The sequence below is a fragment of the Bombina bombina genome, chromosome 7 (assembly GCF_027579735.1).
Source record: "Bombina bombina isolate aBomBom1 chromosome 7, aBomBom1.pri, whole genome shotgun sequence".
In the NCBI taxonomy this organism is placed as follows: Eukaryota; Metazoa; Chordata; class Amphibia; order Anura; family Bombinatoridae; genus Bombina; species Bombina bombina.
Genome location: NC_069505.1, coordinates 630,811,777 through 630,833,416, shown reverse-complemented (window position 1 = coordinate 630,833,416; position 21,640 = coordinate 630,811,777). Strand labels below are relative to the sequence as shown.

Sequence of the window (21,640 nt, the reverse complement as noted above, 5' to 3'; positions counted from 1 at the left end):
TGTTGAATTAGCCGAAATTTACCTGCCTCCTTCTTTGGCACAACCCCTAGAGGGGAAATCACCAAACCTTGAAGGGGGGTGGAAGGAAATGGGCCTATTATCCTTCCCAACTGAATTTCTTTATTCAATTTCGATCTAACAACGTGCGGAAACTGATAAGCTGATTTTAAGTTTCTAGCACAAGGAGCCCCTTGTGGGCTTCGCATTAAAGGGATATGAAACCCGTACAAAAAACCGTCACGTAACAATATGGCGGCGTGGCGGTCTGGGTACATTCGCAGCCAGGGCTCAAGGGCGTGAACCCTCACCGGGGTTGGGGCCCTTTGAAACAGTCGTGAATCTGTTGGTGGCCCTATTAGCTTGGAAATCTTTTCTTTTGGAACATTCGCTGCCGGGGTGAGAACCCCCGCAGAACTTACATGTGTGGCGAAAGTTGCAGGAGCTACCTTTATCACACTTCCCATCCTGGTACGCCCAACAGGCACCACCCTTTCGCTTACCTTTCGGTGAACGAAAGGACTGGTTCACGACCCCCGTGGTTGAGGAGGAGGGAGGATGAGAGCCTAGGCGTTGCCAAAGGTGGGTATCGGTGGTGTCAAATGTAAGCACCGGATTCCCTGCCATCTTTTGCCTAAACTCAGAGTCATAGTCCCTCCATGCAGAATCTCCATACCTCCTCTGAATCCAGTGTATGTTATCAGTGTATTTCAAGATAGCATGACACTGGCTGGGGTACTTTTCTAAATAGCAGGAAGAGTATACCCTGAAACAAATGAGCCATTCATCAAAAGTTTCCGGGCGCTTGAACCGTTTAGGACCAGTGCCATCCATACTCTTCTCTTTTTGTCTATAAGCTTCTGCTGAAAGCTCAAAAACATTAACGTATCTCCCTTGCTGGATTTTTTTAACCGTCTTAGGTTTTAAATGTCCATGCAAAGAAGGGGTATAAGAGGGCAAAGAGTCACCGTGTAACGCGACTTTGCGCTCTGAACTAGGGGTAGGTAAAGGGCGCTCAATGAACTGTGCTGATGTGTCATGGGGATGCTCTGTCAAAGCTAGTTGCTGCTGCTGCTGCTGACCTGATTTCCTAAAAGTACCCCCTTGAAATTCCTGCCACATCTTTTTTACCTTTGAGAACATACGTTTTTGGCCCTTAGTGTGCAGCCCCAATGAAGTGTCACTGTCAGATCCTGACTCAGTAAGTGATAAGTCATCTATGTCAGGTCGGTCATGTATAAAGGCCCCGGTCTTACCCTCTGCAGAGGATGCCGCTGCTTGAGCTGTCGCAACCGGCTGGGCTTCTCTCCTTGTGTCGGGAACTGCTGGCTGCTGAGCAGGTGCAGGTGGTGCGAGATCATGCTGTGGACCCGCTGAATTAGCTGCTTGGGAAATACTAGCTGTGCCAGATGTTGAAGGCAAAACAGGCTCCGTTTGAGCTGTACCCTGCAAAATAGACAAAATTTGGCGAGCACAACGAACACCAGCATTGGAAGGATTAACAGTTTCAATCCCCAGAGACTCATTACCCAATACAGTGCCCCCTTGAACACCACACAAATTAGGCCTGTTCCCACTCAGCCCAGTCGTCACATTAGCCCTAGGCACACTAGCTAAGACATTCACATTGTCATGAGCATTCACACTGGCAATGAAAGTGTTAACTGGGGCAGAAGATCTTTCATTTACAACCTGCGCATTTACTTCCGCTTGAACTGCCCTACCACTTGCATGGAAATCACGCACACCTGTGGCATGCACTGGGTTAATAGTGTTTCCCCTCATAGCATTGTTAGTTAACCCTTGAAGCGCATCATTGCTAGTTAAGGCATTCACATTATCATGAGCATTCGTAAAGGCATTCATATTATCATGAGCATTCACACTGGCAATGAAAGTGTTAACTGTAGCAGCAGATCTTTCATTCTCAACCTGCGCATTTACTCCCACTTGAACTGCCCTACCACTTGCATGCAAATCACGCACACCTGTGGCATGCACTGGGTTAATAGTGTTTCCCCTCATCGCATTGTCAGTTAAGCCTTGAAGCGCAGCATCGCTGCTGTGGGCCTCGCCCCTGTCGCGGGGATAAACTTGGTCTGTACCCTTATATAACTGGGTATGTGTCACACGGCTATCCCTAACCAAACCTCTGTTTCTCATATTGGAGCGGCTGGATCCTCTCATTCCCCTCACTATGTTAGTTCCGGCACCACGCCTTTGCCCTGAGAAACCTCTTATGGCCCCGCTCCCACGTGACGCAGCAGCAAAATTAACCCTTCTCTGCACATTTTTCCTCCTTGTACTGCCCCTCATGGAGACTGGCAATCGTTCCCCTACCGGTGTCCTCTCATGGTACTCACCTCCGGTGTAAATGAGAGGACCCGGTCGATTGCCGCCATCTCCGCGTGTGTCTGGCCGTGTATGGGCGGAAATGACGTCACCGGAAGGGGCGGGGCTTATCGCGCCCACTTCCGGATTCGCCGATGGAGCAGCCGCATGGATGGGAGCTACAGGAGGAGACATAGCCGACGCAAGGGACGCGAGTAAGGACGCCATCGCCGACGCAGCCGACGGGGGAAGCGCCGCAAAGAGGGAGGAGACAGAAGAGTCAGGTAAGTTACCCGGCAGAGCCCAAGAAGGCCCCCCCGCAACCGCCGCCATATTGGTGTTTCCACCAACAGCCGCCATATTGTGTGTCATAGGGGTATGTTGAACAGCCACCATGCTGGAGCCCACACCCACCGCCGCCATATTGGGGCCTACTACTAGGCCTTGCTGAGAATTAACATTAGCAGCTGTAGAGGTGGACTGAACATGGGGGCCAACATGGGGGCAAACATCGTTAGAGGCGGTCGGTTCCCTAAATATACGTGGGGAAGGGGAATGACTCACTGCAGCACCTCTACCCGTATTAGGCCGTTTTTTAAGTAATGGGGTTGACACGCCTGGCCTGTCAGTAAACAGCTCAGGCGATTCCACCCTTTGTGCCAACACCTGTTCTCCCTGCTCTACCCCTGCCCCATCACTCTCTGCACCTAAGGCCTCTATGCTAGGGGCCCTGACCAGTGCCTCAGTGGCATAGGCCGATCCGGTGCAGCTAAAGTCATGCACTTCAGCAACTGTAGTAACTGATGTGTGTAAATGACTAGGAGCTGTAACAACTAAGCTATCAGGTTGTGTTTCAGGAACAAAATCATCTGAATCCTCCCCATTATCCACGTCGCTTATCTGCTTTTCCTTTCCAGGTCTTGCAAAAGTCAGTGCATGGAATCTTTGAGGAGGGAGTCTGGTTCTTCTAGGACGCTGCATGAAGAAGCTTTGAATCAGCAAGTACTGCAAAACGTCTCTGCTCAGGATCCAGGAAGAAGAGGGCCAGTGATCTGTGTTGCACACTTTTAAGGTAAGAAGGGGAGCTCCTCCCTACACTAGCAACATTGTTGTAACTAACCCCACACTGCCTCTTCTCCTATCTCACTCCTTTCAGCATTAACCCTTAGCTTGTTTCAGTCCCATGCTGGTCCCTCCACTGTCTTTTTAATTAACTGCAAGCAGGCTCCATAAACGATTGTTTTAAACTTTTTGCTGCTTTCCCTGTCCTCCATGGTCACGAGGATGTGGTTCAGAAATGGAAAATGCATATACGTATATGCCTTTTCCTTTCAATGCGCATGCGAAAAGGGAAGTGGTGAAACCGGAAGTGGTGAAACCGGAAGTGGTGTGATGTCACGCATCACCAGCACATCGGGACCGTGCTTCTTTGGTGAAGCAGTGCACATAAAAGCTTGTGCACTGTCTACACTGTAATTTGGTGCTGCTCTAGATCCTATTACACTTAGAAAAAAAATAAAATTAAAATGATAGCAATTAATAATAATGCAAAGTAACTGTACATCCTTTGTTGAAGAGCAGTAAGGCACTGGGAGAGAGCTGCTGTTTGGTGGCTGATGAAGATTGGATTTTAGTAGTAGGGCATTACTGCTCTTCAACAAAGGACACTTTCAAGGACACTCCTGCTCTAAAAGCTCTTCAGCAGACCTGCTCCCTTTCATGCTGTGCCTGCTTGTAAATTATAAAGACAATAGTGCACACCCGAGTTTCTACGTTTTTATTTTGAAATGCTCATATACATTATAAACGTAATCATATATGTATTAACAGAATTTGTGGAGAGTAAGAAACCCTCCACAAACACGTATACACAGATAGCACTCCAGAGTCCTAAGAGGTGGGTTAATCCTAATTAGGGTTGCCACCTCAGCCATGTTTTCCTGGACACTTATGAGTTACAGATGCTGCAGGGTGTGCAGGGAGGAACATGTACTGTGTTTCTGGACAGCACTATTCATATTCCTCCCTGCACACCCTGCAGTATTTCTAACTATAAGTGTTCTGTATTTTAAGGGACAGGTGGCAACCCTAAATTCCTAATACAAGTATAACGTGTCACAGAGAACAAATGTCAAACGTAAATAAATGACAAAAATGGGTTAGATAGTAGTGAAAATGGATAAAATATAATAATTAATTAAAATTACTACCACACATAAACAACATACAGATTAAAACTACGAATAGGGGGCAGTACAGCGTGTCAAAAATTGATAGATGCTATCAATATAGCATCAAAAATATCACAGTAGTGTAAGGTAGATAGATATTGTTAGAAAGGGAGTCGCTAGCGATAATAGCTAGTGTGCTCAACTAAATATCACCTAAAGTAATAGGTTAAATGAGTATGGATAGTAACTCCTACTCATGGGGTAATGTATTAATATCAGAGGGGCAGGCAGATGGATTGCTGAAGTAGGAGTGACCATATGATCAAACTCTGTGATGGTGCAAACAGAGATTTGACTAATACACTAAAAGACTACTTAACAATAAAATGCAATTATATGTTATGCAAGCCCACAAAGATATGCTACGTGTCAATTAGAATTACTAACAAATTAGTATAGGAATGTGCTCGTGATGGAACAAGGAAAATATCAATAGCGTAAGATATGATTATATCCTAATTATGTTAAATTAAGGTATATAGTGGGTTAATATAAATGCTAGTATAGTCCTATTCACCATAAGTGTAATCCTAGATAGACCGGAACTTAGCCTCTAGCTTATAATAGAACAAGGTGACTAATGTTGCAATTAAATTGTCCCCAGTGGAACATACATTCATTGGATTCTAGCAACAAATAGTACATTAATAAGGTAAGCTAGTATGTTTGCATCTTAGCAGACCCCCACTATCAAGAAAACCCTTAATTACTTGGAATATAAGATTGCTCAAAAGATATTTAAATAGTGATGGCACACACAAGGTTAAACTCGGTACATAACAGTTGTATCCACTTAAGCATAAGCTAGGTCATTTAGTATGATGGTTTTTTTGTTTGACTCAAAAATAGCTTATTGTAGTAAGTCTGAGCTGATCATTAAAAAACGATTGCACATCCAGGTAGTAACAGCACTAAATGAAGCCCATAATCAAATGGCCAATCATTTGTAAAATAAATGCCTGTGATATGCTGTATATTGTGATATGCTGTATATTTATTTTGGTTTTGTGCTGTATTGACATAGCATATATTGTGTGAATGTGCTTATATGTCTGTGTGTGTGTGCATGTCCTGATGTGTGTGTACGACGTGCTGATGTGTTTGTGTGTGCACGTGCTGATGTGTGCACACATGCATGTCTGTCTGTGTGTGTCCACATGCTGCTGTGTATATACTTACATGTGTATGTCTGTGTGTATGCACGTGCTGATGTGTATATACTTACATGTGTATGTCTGTGTGTATGCGCGTTCTGATGTGTGTATACTTACTTATATGTGTATGTCTATGTGTGTGTGTGCACGTGCATGAATCTTATGACAATTAGCACTAGTAACATTAGTTAAACTCCCCTTGTTAGATCAGATCACAGTGCTGGTTCCCTGTTACAGTTATATTATTGTACAATAACTCCGCCCTTTATTCCCTTCCTACTTCAGGAGAAACGAAACTAACAACTCAGTCTCAGCTGCAGCTGCTAACAGACACAACATGACCAGCTACGCTCCCATCTACAACCCAGTAAGTATGGGGTTAAATGACGTGCCTTGTTCTGTCTAAATGACAGGGTTTAATTATTTCTAGGTGTCTGGGAGAGCAGAGGTTAAATGATTTGCTGCTCCTCAAGCAAATAAGGGGTTAATAACTCAATTAAAAAACAGTTACCTTCACTACAAAGCTAAGTATCAAACAGATCTTAAAATCACAGTACAAATTATTCCATATATTGATAATAACGGAAATATATACAGGTGTACCTCAGAGATATTGCGGGTTCGGTTCCAGACCACGGCAATAAAGCGAATATAGCAATAAAGCGAGTCACGCAAATGTTTTTGTTTCCCAGTGCATATAAAAGTTATATTTACACTATACTGTAGTCTAATAAGTGTGCAATAGCATTATGTCTGTAAAAACAATACGCATACCTTAATTAAAAAATATTTATTAATTGCTACAAAATGCTAACTATTATCTGAGCCTTCAGCGAGTTGTAATCTTTTTGCTGGTGTGTATATATAGGTGTGTATTCGTGTGTATTCGTGTGTATTCGTGTGTATTCATGTGTATTTATGTGTTTACTAGTCGATAAGCCTGCCCAGAGGGCAGTCTAATTATTTTTAAAACTACAGATGTAGAAACAACGTATTTTGTAACTCTTATATAAATATTTAAGCTACAGGTGTAGCAATACTTAATTTTAATGGACTACTCCCATTAAATAAACCCAAATTACCTAAACTAATACATTCTTAAGTTACAAAAAAAAAAATAAGTTTACAAAAAATAAAAAAGGCTAACATTACAGAAAATAAAAAATCTAATTGCCAAATTTAACAAAATTAAACCAAATCCCTACGAAAATAATAAATAAATAAATAACCCCCCCCTACTCTAAGAATAAACTACCAGTAGCCCATAAAAGGGCTTTTTGCAGGGCATTGCCCCAAGATAATCAGCTCTTTTACAAAAAATATACAAAGTCCCCCCTAACATTAAACCCCCACCCCCCAAAATAAAAGAACGTAACACTAAAAAACCTAAACTACCCATTGCCCTAAAAAGGGCATTTGTTTGGGCATTGCCCTTAGAAGTGCATTTAGCTCTTTTACTGCCCATTCCTAATCTAAATAAAACAACCCCCCCCCAAAAAATTTTTAAAAAAAACCTAAGTCTAACCCCCAGGTTGCTACTCGCGGTTCCTGAAGTCCGGCGGAGAAGGTCCTGTTCCAGGTGATGAAGTCTTCTTCCAAGCGCAACCTCTTCTTCTTCCAAGAACATCCTGTGCGGAGCGGAGCTGAAGACTGAAGACCGTGGAGCTGAAGACCAGCGACCCTGGAACTGAAGACCGGCGACCGCGGAGCCATGGAGCGTGGAGGATCCTCTTCATACGATCTCCGCCATACACTGAATAGTGAATTCAAGGTACACGCTTAAAGATGGCATCCCTTGACTTCCTATTGGCTGATTTGATTCTTCCAATTCAAATCAGCCAATAGGATGAGAGTTACTGAAATTCTATTGGCTATTCAAATCAGCCAATAGGATTTGAGTAGCTATATCCTATTGGCTAATTTGAATTGGAAGAATCAAATCAGCCAATAGGAATTCAAGGGACGCCATCTTTAATCGTATGAAAAGGATCCTCCACGTTCCATGGCTCCGCGGTCGACGGTCTTCAACTCCGCGGCCTTCAGTCTTTAGCTCTGCTCCGTGCAGGATGTTCCTGGAAGAAGAAGAGGTTGCGCTTGGGAGAAGACTTCTCCGCCGGACTTCAGGAACCGTGAGTAAAAGGGCATTTGTTTTTTTAAAGGTTTTTTGGGGTTTTTTATTTAGATTAGAAATGGGCAGTAAAAGAGCTAAATGCCCTTTTAAGGGCTATGCCCAAACAAATGCCCTGTTCAGGGCAATGGGTAGTTTAGGTTTTTTAGTGCAAGGTTTTTTATTTTAGGGGGTTTGGTGGGTGGGGGGTTTACTGTTAGGGGGGACTTTGTGTATTTTTAATGTAAAAGAGCTGATTATCTTGGGGCAATGCCCTGCAAAAAGCCCTTTAAGGGCTACTGGTAGTTTATTCTTAGAGTAGGGGGTGTTTTTATTTTGGGGGGTCTTTTTTATTTTCATAGGGATTAGGTTTAATTTTGTTAAATTTGGTAATTTGATTTTTTATTTTCTGTAATGTTAACTTTTTTTATTTTTTGTAAACTTTATTTTTTTTTTAAATTTTTGTAAATTTAGAATTTATTAGTTTTTGTAATTAAGGTTTATTTAATGGGGTGTTAGGTTAGGGGTAGTTATTTAAATAGTTATTTGCGTTGTGGGTTTTTGCGGTTTAAAGGGTTAATTAGGTTTATTGCGATGTGAGGGTTTTGCAGTTTAAGGGTTAATAGGGAAAATAGGTTTATTGTGATGTAGGGGTTTTGTGGTTTAGGGGTTAATAGGGAAATTAGGTATATAGCAATGTGGGGATTTTGCTGTTTAGGAGTTAAAGGGACACTGTAACCAAAATTTTTCTTTTGTGATTCAGATTGAGCATGAAATTTTAAGCAACCTTCTAATTTACTCCTATTATCAAATTTTCTTCATTCTCTTGGTATCTTTATTTGAAATGCAAGAATGTAAGTTTAGATGCCGGCCCATTTTTGGTGAACAACCTGGGTTGTCCTTGCTGATTGGTGGATAAATTCATCCACCAATAAAAAAAGTGCTGTCCATAGTACGGAAACCAAAAAAAAGCTTAGATGCCTTCTTTTTCAAATAATGATGGCAAGAGAACGAAGAAAAATTGAAAATAGGAGTAAATTAGAAAGTTGCTTAAAATTGCTGCTCTTTCTGAATTACAAAAGAAAAAATTTGGGTTCAGTGTCCCTTTAATACTTTGTGTATGATTTTTTTTTTCTGTTATATTTTGTGCGGGCGGTATTTTTTTGTTTGTTTAATACTTGATACGGGCGTTTTTGTTTTTCTTTAATACTTGATACGGGCGTTTTTTTTTTTTTTTTTAATACTTGATGCGGCCGGTTAGTTTTTTGTTTTTTTAATACTTGATGTGGGCGGTTAGTTGTTGTTGTTTTTATAATGCTCCGTTTACCTTCGCTGCATCCCGGTGGATTCCGAAAATGGTGGATTCTTTCCCCACCCTGCCATTTTCGGATTTTTTTTGTCCTCACGCTGCCAACATTCCATTGAGGATGCGTGCGCAACTGCCGACGGCGACACACATTACAAACGCAATTATAGTATAGATATATGTATAAATGTATATACATGTGTATGTATGTTTGTACATGTGTGTTTATATGTATGTAGCACGTACATGTGTGTGTATATATGTATGTACATGTGTGTATATATGTTTGTACATGTGTGTTTATATGTATATATGTATGTACATGTGTGTGTATATATGTATGTACATGTGTGTATATATGTATGTACATGTATGTTTGTACATGTGTGTTTATATGTATGTAGCACGTACATGTGTGTGTATATGTATGTACATGTGTGTATATATGTATGTACATGTGTGTATATATGTATGTACATGTGTGTATATATGTTTGTACATGTGTGTTTATATGTATATATGTATGTACATGTGTGTGTATATATGTATGTACATGTGTGTATATATGTATGTACATGTATGTATGTACATGTGTGTATATATGTTTGTACATGTGTGTTTATATGTATGTAGCACGTACATGTGTGTGTATATGTATGTACATGTGTGTATATATGTATGTACATGTGTGTATATATGTATGTACATGTGTGTATATATGTTTGTACATGTGTGTTTATATGTATGTAGCACGTACATGTGTGTGTATATATGTATGTACATGTGTGTGTATATATGTATGTACATGTGTGTATATATGTATGTACATGTGTGTATATATGTATGTACATGTGTGTATATATGTATGTACATGTGTGTGTGTATATATGTATGTACATGTGTGTTTATACGTATGTACGTGTGTGTGTGTGTGTGTGTATATATGTATGTACATGTGTGTGTATATATGTATGTACATGTGTGTGTATATATGTATGTACATGTGTATATATGTACTGTATGTACATGTGTATTTATATGTGTATATATGTATATACATGTGTGTGTATGTGTATTTATGTGTTTATGTGTATAAATGTTGGAAAAATTGTACGATAGACTTGCTCTACACAGAGTTGCCACAAACCTTCAATTGGTAAAAAGAGCAATATCTGCGAAGCGCAATAAAGTGGGGCGCAATAAAACAAGGTATGCCTGTTGCCACAAAGTGACCACCGGTGGTTATAAAATATCTAAGTGTAATAAAAATCTAAATTCAATAAAAAATCAAATAAAGCTCCAGTTAAAAAGATATCCAGTGAATGTAAAAAAAGTCAGTGGGTAGGTTATGTGCAAATAGAGAATGACATACAGTGTGCAAATGATGACTACGCACTTTCGCTACTATATAGCATATGACTCACGGGTGCTGGTATAACCCGTCGCTCTCCCCAACTTGTTCTGAAGAAACGCTGTAGCCGATCACCTTGCAATCCGGCGCTAGTTTGGCGGGTATACCGCTCCTGTATTCTATCACCCGGGGTGTCTGCTCTGTCATCCGCAAGCACCAAACACAGGTATCTTATTATCCAATATGTACTCTCCGCTTGTGTGCTATATTCTTAGTGGGCAATTTAAAAAATGGTCAGCAGTCTATTAAACGTATAGAGAGCTCTGTTTCCATAGACTCAAATTCAAACTTATCAGGTAGTCGCATCTACGCGTTTCAGTCGATCCCGGCCTTTATCAAGATGCTTCTATTTAACCTCCTCTGTCCTTTTTATAGTCTTCATGTTCACTGGATTATCTCCCTTTGTCATTAAAGTGAAAGCGTCCTTCGTGTACTGATCTCATAATATTCTAATATACACATCTGTTTAACTCAGACAAATAAATAGGTAAATAGAACATAAGGACAATAAACAAATATTATATATATATAAATATAGTTAATAAATATAATTAAACTAATTATAAAATATATAGATATATATAAATCAAAAAAGAATATTTTTTAAAACAAAAACAGAAATAAAATAAATATGATCTCAATGGGCATTAATGACATTAGTTCAGATTGAGTTCAGCATTGAGACCCCTTAAGGGATTAGGGAACCAAGTGATAGATTTGCTCTGCTTCATAATAAAGTATTTTTTTTTACCATAGTCCCCTTCTCTTTTGTCTTTATTTACCTTCTTAAGCCCCCAAAATTGTAGACCTTTTGATTTCCCATTATGTACTTCTTTTAAATGCTTAGACAGTAAGTGGCACTCAAAACCATTCTTAATGTTACAAAGGTGTTCCCACAATCTATCCCTCAGGGGTCCTTGATGGGGTTAATAGCCCTACAGGTTTCTTACTAATAGGACAGGGGTAAGTGCTCTGCATGTGTGTTACTGGTAGGACAAAGGTTAGTGTTCTGCATGTGTGTTACTGGTAGGACAGTGGTAAGTGCTCTGCATGTGTGTTACTGGTAGGACAGTGGTAAGTGCTCTGCATGTGTGTTACTGGTAGGACAGGGGTAAGTGCTCTGCATGTGTGTTACTGGTAGGACAAAGGTTAGTGTTCTGCATGTGTGTTACTGGTAGGACAAAGGTTAGTGTTCTGCATGTGTGTTACTGGTAGGACAGTGGTAAGTGCTCTGCATGTGTGTTACTGGTAGGACAGGGTAAGTGCTCTGCATGTGTGTTACTGGTAGGACAAAGGTTAGTGTTCTGCATGTGTGTTACTGGTAGGACAGTGGTAAGTACTCTGCATGTGTGTTACTGGTAGGACAGTGGTAAGTACTCTGCATGTGTGTTACTGGTAGGACAGTGGTAAGTACTCTGCATGTGTGTTACTGGTAGGATCAGGGTAAGTGTTCTGCATGTGTGTTACTGGTAGGACAAAGGTTAGTGTTCTGCATGTGTGTTACTGGTAGGACAAAGGTTAGTGTTCTGCATGTGTGTTACTGGTAGGAGAAAGGTTAGTGTTCTGCCTGTGTGTTACTGGTAGGACAAAGGTTAGTGCTTTACAGGCGTGTTACTGGTAGGACAGTGGTAAGTGCTCTGCATGTATGTCACTGGTAGGACGGGGGTAAGTGATCTGCATGTGTGTTACTGGTAGGACAGGGTAAGTGCTCTGCATGTGTGTTACTGGTAGGACAGGGTAAGTGCTCTGCAGGTGTCACTGGTAGGACAGAGGTTAGTGCTCTACAGGTGTGTTACTGGTAGGACAGAGGTAAATGCTCTGCATGTATGTTACTGGTAGAACAGGAGTAAGTGTTCTGTATGTGTGTTACTGGTAGGGTAGGGGTAAGTGCTCTGCATGTGTGTTACTGGTAGGACAGGGGTAAGTGCTCTGCATGTATGTTACTGGTAGGACAGGAGTAAGTGCTCTGCATGCATGTTACTGGTAAGTGCTCTGCATGTATGTTACTGGTAGGACAGGGGTAAGTATTCTGCATTTGTGTTACTGGTAAGTGCTCTGCATGTGTGTTACTGGTAGGACAGTGGTAAGTGCTCTGCAGGTGTGTTACTCGTAGGACGGGTAAGCGTTCTGCATGTGTGTTACTGGTAGGACAGAATATTCTGTTAACCTTAAATGAAACTAATAAAGGAAATGTAATGTTGCATATGTGTTGTTGAACATTGCCACAAAACAGATTATGACGTGTCTGACACTGCGGTAAAGTTCATTCCAGCGCTACGAAATTTGGCGGCGCAATACAAATAAATGATAATAATAATAATTACATACAGACAATTAAAGTAATACAAAGTAAAACAGAGCATTGCAGGATACTTTAGTATGCACATAACATTTGCTATAGGTCACCAGAAATGTTGCAGAACCTGACTATGTGCAAAGATCTATTTGTCCAACTGAGCTCAGAGAGACTGAAAGAGCCACAGTCAATAAACAGCATCTGGAAAACAAGGAAATAGTTCACAGATTGCAGGATGAAAGTCAGCCGGCTCTTCATGCTTAAAATAAAGGTCAAAGTCCTCATACAACGAGATCAATAGGAGATAATCTAGGTTAGGAGCCGCATTTTATTGTAACAACGGCATCATTTTATAATGGTGTAGATGTAACTTTTTATTATTTTCATGTGAAACAAACAAGTGTAATGTTATGATGATAAGGACAGGGCGGCGCTGTCTCTCTGGGCTGAAGGTTGCACTCCTCTGTCTCCTTCGAGTCTGCCAATCTCCACGGTCAACAATGAACCTGAAAGATAAAGGGGCCGCAATAACCATAGTACAGCAAAACACCGACCCCGTTGTAATTGTAAAATACCCACAGAGAGAGAATAAAGATCCTTTATTGTTGAATAGACAATGAACCAAATGGGCTTATTCCAGCTTCAGTAATTTATTACAAAAATGTAAAACTGCTCAACGCGTTTCAGCAGATATACTGAGCTTATCAAAAGCCAGATAAAATAACACAACCTATATTTACTTATTTCATGATAACTTCGGAATATCCGTAGAGCAGTTTTAAAGTTTTTTTAATAATTTGTTAAAGCTGGAATATGAAAATTTGCTCCATTGTCAACCTGACAATAAAGGATCTACATTCACTTGAACCCTGGGAGGTTCACCAGATTGAGGAGCCATTGTTGGAAGACTTGAAAGAGACACAGGTGAGTAACCTTCAATCCCGTCAGAGACAGAACGGCCAAGTTCTGATAAGGTGACAACCCATCAGCTAGCTTTCCCCTCCACTACTCATGGCGGCCATGTAGTGCCACGTGGTGGGATTGTCAAGATGCTAGAATAGATCATGGTAGTAAACAGTGGTTGAGGGTCCAATGTACATGAGGTCAGGAAGGCAAACAAGGTACAGTAAGGTCAGGCAACGTCATAATCAGATCAAGTAGCCAACAACAGGTTCCAGAAAGAGACAAGTTGCAGCTGGGAAACTGGTCCTATAGCAGACATTCTCCAGAGGTTTTGGAACTACATTTCCCATGATGCTCAGCCAGCATATTAGCTGGCTGAGCATCATGGGAAATGTAGTTCCAAAACCTCTGGAGGGCCAAGTTTGAGGCTGTCTGCCCTATAGGCTGGAAATACAGGAAACAGCTGGATTTAAATAGTCTAAGGATAATTGTGTAACAGATGCAGGTAGGTGGTTCCAGAGGTAAAGGTAAAACAAAGACTAATGTGCAACAAACTGCTATTAACACAAGTTCTCTGGTAGCTTATTGACATCAGCCCAGCATCCTGCAGACCCCAGTTCCACTCCCAGAGTGAGACAGATACAGTTTGTTACTGGATAATAGTACCCAGAAGGCTGTTACTGGGAGGTTGTCTCACTTGTCATATTATTGTTAATTTATTGTATTCTGAGCCATTAACCAATAAGTTTCTGTTGTTTTCTTGTAGAGCGTTCCCTTCCAGAGCGCAATACTTGGGGGAATTAGTGATGGCAAAAAAGTGACAGTCCAAGGGCAGTTGAAGAATAATGCGAAAACGTGAGTAATTTAAACGGACCTGTGAGATCTTAACTTCACCTCGGTGAAACAATGACAGCCTGTCCCCTTTTCAGGGTGACACAGTGACACAAACACAGGGACCTGGAAATCTGTCCCTCCTCCTACAAAGTGACACAGGGACCTGGAAGTCTGTCCCTCCTCCTACAAAGTGACTCAGAGACACATATAGAGGCGGACAGGAATGTCTTCCTCCCCGGCACACTGACATATGGTGTCTGTTCCTTATCACACAGGTGACAGTGACACATATAGACACACACAGGAATGTCTTCCTCCCCTGCACACTGACATAGGGTGTCTGTTCCTTAACACACAGGTGACAGTGACACATATAGACACACACAGGAATGTCTTCCTCCCCTGCACACTGACATAGGGTGTCTGTTCCTTATCACACATGTGACAGTGACACATATAGACACACACAGGAATGTCTTCCTCCCCTGCACACTGACATAGGGTGTCTGTTCCTTATCACACAGGTGACAGTGACACATATAGATACACACAGGAAAGTGTTCCTCCCTTGCACACTGACATAGGGTGTCTGTTCCTTATCACACAGGTGAAAGTGACACATATAGACACACACAGGAATGTCTTCCTCCCCTGCACACTGACATAGGGTGTCTGTTCCTTATCACACAGGTGACAGTGACACATATAGACACACACAGGAATGTCTTACTTCCCTGCACACTGACATAGGGTGTCTGTTCCTTATCCCACAGGTGACAGTGACACATATAGACACACACAGGAATGTCTTCCTCCCCTGCACACTGACATAGGGTGTCTGTTCCTTATCACACAGGTGACAGTGACACATATAGACACACACAGGAATGTCTTCCTCCCCTGCACACTGACATAGGGTGTCTGTTCCTTATCACACAGGTGACAGTGACACATAAAGACATACACATGAATGTCTCCCCCCCCCCCCTGCACACTGACATAGGGTGTCTGTTCCTTATCACACAGGTGACAGTGACACATATAGACACACACAGGAATGTCTTCCTCCCCTGCACACTGACATAGGGTGTCTGTTCCTTATCACACAAGTGACAGTGACACATATAGACACACAAAGGAATGTCTTCCTCCCCTGCACACTGACATAGGGTGTCTGTTCTTTATCACACAGGTGACAGTGACACATATAGACACACACAGGAATGTCTTCCTCCCCTGCACACTGACATAGGGTGTCTGTTCCTTATCACACAGGTGACAGTGACACATATAGACATACACATGAATGTTCCCCCCCCCCTGCAAACTGACATAGGGTGTCTGTTCTTTATCACACAGGTGACAGTGACACAAATAGACACACACAGGAATGTCTTCTTCCCTGCACACTGACATAGGGTGTCTGTTCCTTATCACAGAGGTGACAGTGACACATATAGACACACAGAGGAATGTCTTCCTCCCTTGCACACTGACATAAGGTGTCTGTTCCTTATCACACAGGTGACAGTGACACATATAGAAAAACACAGAAATGTCTTCCTCCCCTGCACACTGACATAGGGTGTCTGTTCCTTATCACACAGGTGACAGTGACACATATAGACACACACAGGAATGTCTTCCTCCCCTGCACACTGACATAGGGTGTCTGTTCCTTATCACACAGGTCACAGTGACACATATAGACACACACAGGAATGTCTTCCTCCTCTGCACACTGACATAGGGTGTTTGTTCTTTATCAAACATGTGACAGTGACACATATAGACACACACAGAAATGTCTTCCTCCCCTGCACACTGACATAGGATGTATGTTCCTTATCACACAGGTGACAGTGGCACATATAGGCACACACAGGAATGTCTCCCCCCCCCCCCTGCACACTGACATAAGTTGTCTGTTCCTCATCACACAGGTGACAGTGACACATATAGACACACACAGGAATGTCTTCCCCCCCTGCACACTGACATAGGGTGTCTGTTCCTCATCACACAGGTGACAGTGAAACATATAGACACACACAGGAATGTCTTCCCCCCCCTGCACACTGACATAGGGTGTCTGTTCCTTATCACACAGGTGACAGTGACACATATAGACACACACAGGAATGTCTTCCTCCCCTGCACACTGACATAGGGTTTCTGTTCCTTATCACACAGGTGACAGTGACACATATAGACACACACAGGAATGTCTTCCTCCCCTGCACACTGACATAGGGTGTCTGTTCCTTATCACACAGGTGACAGTGACACTTATAGACACACACAGGAATGTCTTCCTCCCCTGCACACTGACATAGGGTGTCTGTTCCTTATCACACAGGTGACAGTGACACATATAGACACACACAGGAATGCCTTCCTCCCCTGCACACTGACATAGGGTGTCTGTTCCTTATCACACAGGTGACAGTGACACATATAGACACACACAGGAATGTCTTCCTCCCCTGCACACTGACATAGGGTGTCTGTTCCTTATCACACAGGTGACAGTGACACATATAGAGGCGGACAGGAATGTCTTCCTCCCCTGCACACTGACATAGGGTGTCTGTTCCTTATCACACAGGTGACAGTTACACATATAGACAGACACAGGAATGTCTTCCTCCCCTGCACACTGACATAGGGTGTCTGTTCCTTATCACACAGGTGACAGTGACACATATAGACAGACACAGGAATGACTTCCTCCCCTGCACACTGACATAGGGTGTCTGTTCCTTATCACACAGGTGACAGTGACACATATAGACACACAAAGGAATGTCTTCCTCCCCTGCACACTGACATAGGGTGTCTGTTCTTTATCACACAGGTGACAGTGACACATATAGACACACACAGGAATGTCTTCCTCCCCTGCACACTGACATAGGGTGTCTGTTCCTTATCACACAGGTGACAGTGACACATATAGACATACACATGAATGTTCCCCCCCACCTGCAAACTGACATAGGGTGTCTGTTCTTTATCACACAGGTGACAGTGACACAAATAGACACACACAGGAATGTCTTCCTCTCCTGCACACTAACATAGGGTGTCTGTTCCTTATCACACAGGTGACAGTGACACATATAAACACACACAGGAATGTCCTCCTCCCCTGCACACTGACATATGGTGTCTGTTCCTTATCACAGAGGTGACAGTGACACATATAGACACACAGAGGAATGTCTTCCTCCCTTGCACACTGACATAGGGTGTCTGTTCCTTATCACACAGGTGACAGTGACACATATAGAAAAACACAGAAATGTCTTCCTCCCCTGCACACTGACATAGGGTGTCTGTTCCTTATCCCACAGGTGACAGTGACACATATAGACACACACAGGAATGTATTCCTCCCCTGCACACTGACATAGGGTGTCTGTTCCTTATCCCACAGGTGACAGTGACACATATAGACACACACAGGAATGTCTTCCTCCCCTGCACACTGACATAGGGTGTCTGTTCCTTATCACACAGGTGACAGTGACACATATAGACACACACAGGAATGTCTTCCTCCCCTGCACACTGACATAGGGTGTCTGTTCCTTATCACACAGGTGACAGTGACACATATAGACACACACAGGAATGTCTTCCTCCCCGGCACACTGACATAGGGTGTATGTTCCTTATCCCACAGGTGACAGTGACACATAAAATAAAACACACAGGAATGTCTTCCTCCCCTGCACTCTGACATAGGGTGTCTGTTCCTTATCACACAGGTGACAGTGACAAATATAGACACATACAGGAATGTCTTCCTCCCCTGCACACTGACATAGGGTGTCTGTTCCTTATCCCACAGGTGACAGTGACACATATAGACACACACAGGAATGTCTTCCCCCCCTGCACACTGACATATGGTGTTTTCCTTATCCCACAGGTGACAGTGACACATATAGACACACAAAGGAATGTCTTCCTCCCCTGCACACTGACATAGGGTGTCTGTTCTTTATCACACAGGTGACAGTGACACATATAGACACACACAGGAATGTCTTACTCCCCTGCACACTGACATAGGGTGTCTGTTCTTTATCACACAGGTGACAGTGACACATATAGACACACACAGGAATGTCTTCCTCCCCTGCACACTGACATAGGGTGTCTGTTCCTTATCACACAGGTGACAGTGACACATAAAGACATACACATGAATGTCTCCCCCCCCCCTGCACACTGACATAGGGTGTCTGTTCCTTATCACACAGGTGACAGTTACACATATAGACACACACAGGAATGTCTTCCCCCCCCCTGCACACTGACATAGGATGTCTGTTCCTTATCACACAGGTGACAGTGACACATATAGACACACACAGGAATGTCTTCCTCCCCTGCACACTGACATATGGTGTCTGTTCCTTATCACACAGGTGACAGTGACACATATAGACACACACAGGAATGTCTTCCTCCCCTGCACACTGACATAGGGTGTCTGTTCCTTATCACACAGGTGACAGTGACACATATAGACACACACAGGAATGTCTTCCTCCCCTGCACACTGACATAGGGTGTCTGTTCCTTATCACACAGGTGACAGTGACACATAAAGACATACACATGAATGTCTCCCCCCCCCCTGCACACTGACATAGGGTGTCTGTTCCTTATCACACAGGTGACAGTGACACATATAGACACACACAGGAATGTCTTCCTCCCCTGCACACTGACATAGGGTGTCTGTTCCTTATCACACAAGTGACAGTGACACATATAGACACACAAAGGAATGTCTTCCCCCCCTGCACACTGACATAGGGTGTCTGTTCTTTATCACACAGGTGACAGTGACACATATAGACACACACAGGAATGTCTTCCTCCCCTGCACACTGACATAGGGTGTCTGTTCCTTATCACACAGGTGACAGTGACACATATAGACATACACATGAATGTTCCCCCCCCCCCTGCAAACTGACATAGGGTGTCTGTTCTTTATCACACAGGTGACAGTGACACAAATAGACACACACAGGAATGTCTTCTTCCCTGCACACTGACATAGGGTGTCTGTTCCTTATCACAGAGGTGACAGTGACACATATAGACACACAGAGGAATGTCTTCCTCCCTTGCACACTGACATAGGGTGTCTGTTCCTTATAACACAGGTGACAGTGACACATATAGAAAAACACAGGAATGTCTTCCTCCCCTGCACACTGACATAGGGTGTCTGTTCCTTATCACACAGGTCACAGTGACACATATAGACACACACATGAATGTCTTCCTCCCCTTCACACTGACATAGGGTGTTTGTTCTTTATCAAACATGTGACAGTGACACATATAGACACACACAGAAATGTCTTCCTCCCCTGCACACTGACATAGGATGTATGTTCCTTATCACACAGGTGACAGTGGCACATATAGGCACACACAGGAATGTCTCCCCCCCCTGCACACTGACATAAGTTGTCTGTTCCTCATCACACAGGTGACAGTGACACATATAGACACACACAGGAATGTCTTCCCCCCCCTGCACACTGACATAGGGTGTCTGTTCCTTATCACACAGGTGACAGTGACACATATAGACACACACAGGAATGTCTTCCTCCCCTGCACACTGACATAGGGTGTCTGTTCCTTATCACACAGGTGACAGTGACACATATAGACAGACACAGGAATGACTTCCTCCCCTGCACACTGACATAGGGTGTCTGTTCCTTATCACACAGGTGACAGTGACACATATAGACACACAAAGGAATGTCTTCCTCCCCTGCACACTGACATAGGGTGTCTGTTCTTTATCACACAGGTGACAGTGACACATATAGACACACACAGGAATGTCTTCCTCCCCTGCACACTGACATAGGGTGTCTGTTCCTTATCACACAGGTGACAGTGACACATATAGACATACACATGAATGTTCCCCCCCACCTGCAAACTGACATAGGGTGTCTGTTCTTTATCACACAGGTGACAGTGACACAAATAGACACACACAGGAATGTCTTCCTCTCCTGCACACTAACATAGGGTGTCTGTTCCTTATCACACAGGTGACAGTGACACATATAAACACACACAGGAATGTCCTCCTCCCCTGCACACTGACATATGGTGTCTGTTCCTTATCACAGAGGTGACAGTGACACATATAGACACACAGAGGAATGTCTTCCTCCCTTGCACACTGACATAGGGTGTCTGTTCCTTATCACACAGGTGACAGTGACACATATAGAAAAACACAGAAATGTCTTCCTCCCCTGCACACTGACATAGGGTGTCTGTTCCTTATCCCACAGGTGACAGTGACACATATAGACACACACAGGAATGTATTCCTCCCCTGCACACTGACATAGGGTGTCTGTTCCTTATCCCACAGGTGACAGTGACACATATAGACACACACAGGAATGTCTTCCTCCCCTGCACACTGACATAGGGTGTCTGTTCCTTATCACACAGGTGACAGTGACACATATAGACACACACAGGTATGTCTTCCTCCCCTGCACACTGACATAGGGTGTCTGTTCCTTATCACACAGGTGACAGTGACACATATAGACACACACAGGAATGTCTTCCTCCCCGGCACACTGACATAGGGTGTATGTTCCTTATCCCACAGGTGACAGTGACACATAAAATAAAACACACAGGAATGTCTTCCTCCCCTGCACTCTGACATAGGGTGTCTGTTCCTTATCACACAGGTGACAGTGACAAATATAGACACATACAGGAATGTCTTCCTCCCCTGCACACTGACATAGGGTGTCTGTTCCTTATCCCACAGGTGACAGTGACACATATAGACACACACAGGAATGTCTTCCCCCCCTGCACACTGACATATGGTGTTTTCCTTATCCCACAGGTGACAGTGACACATATAGACACACAAAGGAATGTCTTCCTCCCCTGCACACTGACATAGGGTGTCTGTTCTTTATCACACAGGTGACAGTGACACATATAGACACACACAGGAATGTCTTACTCCCCTGCACACT

At 43.1% G+C, this 21,640-nt stretch overlaps 1 protein-coding gene across 3 annotated transcripts in view; it reads left to right on the top strand.

Moving 5' to 3' along the window:
* The first annotated feature begins 6,021 nt into the window (after positions 1-6,021).
* LOC128635662 (galectin-9) overlaps positions 6,022-21,640 on the top strand; it is a 71,034-nt gene continuing 55,415 nt past the window's right edge. For all 3 annotated transcript variants that reach the window (XM_053688763.1, XM_053688764.1, XM_053688762.1), the window contains exons 1-2: positions 6,022-6,080; positions 14,503-14,591. In XM_053688763.1, coding sequence (XP_053544738.1) covers positions 6,051-6,080; positions 14,503-14,591 — 119 coding nt within the window. In that variant the 5' untranslated portion in view covers positions 6,022-6,050. The remainder of the gene's footprint in view (positions 6,081-14,502; positions 14,592-21,640) is intronic.